The 4,945-nt window shown below is 28.6% G+C and overlaps 1 protein-coding gene across 1 annotated transcript; it reads right to left on the reverse strand.

Moving 5' to 3' along the window:
- Positions 1–1,192: 1,192 nt before the first annotated feature.
- On the reverse strand, positions 1,193–3,745 carry LOC120270115 (furostanol glycoside 26-O-beta-glucosidase-like). The gene is made up of 10 exons (XM_039277135.1): positions 3,708–3,745; positions 3,552–3,629; positions 3,387–3,474; positions 3,092–3,311; positions 2,901–3,016; positions 2,610–2,827; positions 2,502–2,533; positions 2,314–2,413; positions 2,117–2,228; positions 1,193–1,531 (listed from the first exon to the last, which is right to left on the reverse strand). Exons 3-10 carry the CDS (start codon positions 3,452–3,454, stop codon positions 1,354–1,356), a joined length of 1,044 nt encoding a protein of 347 aa, XP_039133069.1. The 5' UTR covers positions 3,455–3,474; positions 3,552–3,629; positions 3,708–3,745; the 3' UTR covers positions 1,193–1,353.
- Between the last annotated feature and the right edge of the window lie 1,200 nt (positions 3,746–4,945).

Here is a 4,945-nt window from a genome sequence, read left to right on the forward strand (position 1 = left end):
ACTCAAAACATAGGCTAATACCGAACTTTTAAGTGATTGCTCATTTCGTATATATATTAGATAAGATATAAATAGTTTTGTAACTAAGTTATTTTTACAGAAAACAAGTATATAAAATAAAACATTAATTTCTCAAGTAATGTAGGGAAACAAATGAGTCACTTGCATCTTTTGTTAAAATATATATGTATTAGATGAATATATAATGAAAACGAATAAATCCTTTTTAAATATTAAAATGAATATCTTTTGTTAAACATAACCAGAAATTTCCAAGGTTGCAAATGATTTTAGCTAAATTTTAATAAAAATTTATTATATAAATTCAGTGCATTATACTACACGTATTGGATATTTAACACATAACAAAACATTTTTAAGACAAATAAGCTATACGTGATTTTTTACATTTATTTTTTATTTTTCAAATGAGTATAGTTGTTGATACTAAAATATCTTTTTGAATTCTAAACATTAAGTGGTGTAAAAAGCTGTAAACGACACAATATACATACATATATAAATATATATACATATATACATACTTTTATTTTTTTAATAAAAATGATACATAATAAATAAGGATATGAAAATACTTAAATATATTTTTAGAAAACTAAAAAAAGTTAGAGTGTTTTTTAATATATATTTTATAAGTGTTTTGATAGAAATTATGAAGTTAAAAAAATAGACATCAAGTACAAATAGTAAGTTAGTCATATGCACATATATGAATTAAATTAAGCATAAGAACTACGAACATCTTTTGTCACAATTAAAAACTTTGGTTGAATTCAAAATCATTTAAACTAAAATTGAAAATTTGTATTTAATTGAAACATTATCAATGAATTAACACAAATGAAAATTTCCAACTATTTTCTCTTCAAAAAATAATTTGAGAGTGGAGAAGCATGGAGAACCTCTTGACAGAGTCCTCAAAATTGTTCTTTTTATTACTTTTAAAATCCACTTAAGAGCTCGAATTTTTCGGCGTAACCTTTGTTCTATCTAAATTCTTTTTTTAATTTAAGAAATGTAGCAGCTAATTTATTGAAAAAAGAGTACCAAAATACAAAAAAATGTTTATAAAGTTATTTATCTGACACAGTGATTCATCAAAATCATTATATATTTAACACAGCATTGCAAGATTATTGGCATAATGGAGATATCAAACACAGGCAATAAATGTCAAAGGAAAGCAAGCAAATTTATTTTATTATTAATAATACTGATACAAGGATAGTCCATTCATTTTGAAGAAACAAACAGCATAACCAGTGCATTAAGAAGAGACACAAAGATAGTACAACATGCATCCATTATTACATTAGTAGTAATTAATGGAAGCTAGTTTTGAGGCTTTGGCTGCAGGAATTTAGAGAACCATTTTGCAGAGTCTTTTGGTGTGCGTTCCAAAGTGTTATAGTCCACATAATTGAGCCCAAACCTCTCCGTGTAACCTTTCTGCCATTCATAGTTGTCCATTAGAGACCATGCAAAGTATCCCTTCACATTTGCTCCCTCCCTGAAATCATTAATTAACAAGTGTTTATATTAACATGAACAATGAATAGTAGTTTAATTAAATTCTGTGTCTTTGTTTTCAATGAAGAAAATAAGAAGATATGTGAATACTTGGTTGATTACTACTGTTCTTAGCTCTGCCTGTTTTAATTTCTTGTGTTTTATTGAATGATGTTTCTACAGTACTTGTTTAGTGTTGTCCTTGAATATATTTGTATTGATTAATTGCTTGTATTTCATCAAATGCAGATGATAATTAACAAGACATGTCAGCAGACAAATATAGCTTCTTTGAATACTTGGTTTAGTGTGGTTCCTGAATCTATTGATGTTTAATTTCTTGTATTTCCTTAAAAACAGAAGAAAACAGAGATAGATCAGCAGATGAACATTGTTTCAGTAGAACTTCTTATTTATGTTTTAAAGTTTCTACTTTTTGCTTGAATAAAGAATATATAAGACATATATATACAGAAACAAATAAACATCGTTTTGAAGATGATTAGTTAGTATTGTTTTCTTATATTTACCATAACAGAATAAGGAAACAAAGATAAATTTAGCTGAAAAAAACAGTGACAATTACCTTATGGCTTCACAAATTTGAGCTAGATGAGCTGCAAGGTAGTTCTTTCTCATTTCATCAGCCAGAGCTTCCTCCTCCTTGGGTATGTCAGACTTGTCAACATTGCTAATTCCTGTTACCATATAAGAATTTAATGTTAGACATACTAGAATATAATAATTCTTATATTTTTCTATTATATTTGGTTAATGCTCTACCATTCTCAGTAATGTAGATTGCCGGGTTTTCATATTGGCTCTTTATATGTAACAGTAGGTATCTGAGTCCTCTCGGATACACATTAATCCAGCTTCCATTCTGCTTATTGAAAATTCATAACATAAATGAATCCGTATATATATATATATATATATATTCTCTACTTTTAATGATAAACATTACTCACCGATTCACCGATAGGAACCTCATCTTTTTTTGCTGCAGTAAAAGTTAAAAAGTACTAGTTAGAAAACATTAACCAAATAAAACTCTCTCAGTTTTTGAAAGAACTTGCCTAATGATTCGGCATATGAGTCATCCATGTAGAGGGAAGGAGGTGCTTGAGAATACCGTATTTCACGAGCATATCTCGCAGTATAGTAATTGATACCGATGAAATCATATGATCCTTTAATCATATCTGCTTCTTCTTCACTGAAAGTAGGCAGTCTATCCCCCACTATAACCCTCATGTTAAATGGATAATCTCCATGCATCAATGGTTCCAAGTACCTTAACAAAATATCATCAATAACATCAAACATAAAGTTCTAAGTTCATATATATAATATATACACACGCTGACCATGCAAGCGTGAAATCCAAAGCTCGGCTTGCCGCCTCAACATGTCTGTGTGTTTGGTCATAAGGTTGATACCACATGCAAACCAAAGTTATCCCGACTTGTCCTCCTTGCGTTCCCTGGAACAACAAGAAATTCATATTCACGTGTTACCAAATTAATTGATTGCGAGACTATTAATATTGTTTCATAACCTGATACTCGTCTTTGTAAAGTCTAGCGGCAGCTCCGTGAGCGAGCAGTAAATTATGTGTGACAATGTAAGGCTCGGCGATTGAGCACCGTCCGGGCGCGTGCTGTCCAAAACGATATCCCATGCTACTGAAAGTCCATGGTTCATTCAAAGTGATCCAATGCTTAACTCGGTTTCCGAAATTTTTGAAACAAATTTCACAATAGTCCTTAAAATCAAACCTGATTAAAGCCTTTGATTAGTGATGTGTAACACTCTTTTTTACAATCAATTATGAATTTTATAATATTATTTACATTATCTTTTTATTGAGAAAGCCTCCGTATGCATCCTCAAGAGCTTGAGGGACATCCCAATGGAACATAGTGACATAAGGTGTGATGTCCTGCTTTAATCATAAATTAAATTGATTAAATATGTAATTAATTAAGGCTTTTTACAAAAAAGTGAATATGCAAAACCATTTTTGATTAATTCATCAATGAGATTGTTGTAGTAGTTGATTCCTTCTTGATTAATGCCACCTTTCAGTGATCCGTCTGATAAAAATTAACGTAAACAAATTTTTATGATTTAAGTTGGGAAAATATGATTTTAGAGATTAAATAAATACATACTTGGTAGAATCCTTGACCATGAAATGGAGAATCTATAGGAATCTCACGCTCATGTCCTCTCAAGCACTTCCACGTCCTCCCTCTAAAATAGTTAGAATTTAAAAATTAAATAAAAATTGGCAAAAATATAAATTTTGAAGATTATTTTTTGTAAGACCCGAAATATATATATATATATATATATTATTTGTAAGTAGGAAATACTTTGTATCGATGATATGAATCCACAAAGAATATTTCCATTGCTCATGTCCGCAATTTTTCTCGCAAAATATTTAAAAAAATAATTAAACATGCTCATAATAAATTTAATAAATGTTGTTATAAATACAAAGGAGTTTTCATTTTGGTATTTTATGTTGTATTAAATTATATTAATATTATATATATATATATATATATATTTCACACTCGAAACTAGTTTAAGAACTAGTTTAAAAATTAGATTAACCCAAAGAAAACATTTTTGATTTATTCATTTATTTTCATTCATTTACATATAGATTTATTTATATTTCTTTGATTACAAATCAACTTGAAATTTTTTAAGGGAAAAAAAAAAAGAAATTGTAAAATATAGGTTGATCTTTTTAATGTGGGCTTCTGTTTAATATATATATATATATATACCGATATATAAATATAGTTTTTAGACCAGATATTAATTAGATTTACCTTTCTTTTGTTGGGGGTTATAATAAAAATAGAAAATCAAACCCAGTGATTATTATACAAAATATTTTTCTTGTTAAGTAATAAAGTTCAATCTTATTTATTCTTATATTAACTACTGCATTAAGAAGAAGAGGTGTTCATTATTCATTGCAAGATATAAATATATATATATATATATATATATATATATATATATATATATATATTTATACCTAGGGTGCTGTTGGGTGAAAGTGTCCCAAAATGCTGGCCCTCTCCCCTCCCTTCATTCAAGCTCCTTCTATCTGCAACAAAAATATACACACACATTATATATAGAGAGAACTTATCATCAAGGAATATCCTTAGATTTCAAATCTAAGGACGTCACAATACTACATCTAGACAGAATCACTGCTATTATCATTATAAACAGAGTAGAATCACTCTCCTCGAGCTACAGTACAAAGAACTATAAAAAAGAGAGCATACATGATACAAGCAATACTCTGAGACGATTATCCAACTACGAGACTTAAAACGCTTTCTGAGATTATCCAAATCTACTCTGGATTTATCTTTTT

The sequence above is a fragment of the Dioscorea cayenensis genome, chromosome 10 (assembly GCF_009730915.1).
Source record: "Dioscorea cayenensis subsp. rotundata cultivar TDr96_F1 chromosome 10, TDr96_F1_v2_PseudoChromosome.rev07_lg8_w22 25.fasta, whole genome shotgun sequence".
NCBI classification, from domain to species: domain Eukaryota; kingdom Viridiplantae; phylum Streptophyta; class Magnoliopsida; order Dioscoreales; family Dioscoreaceae; genus Dioscorea; species Dioscorea cayenensis.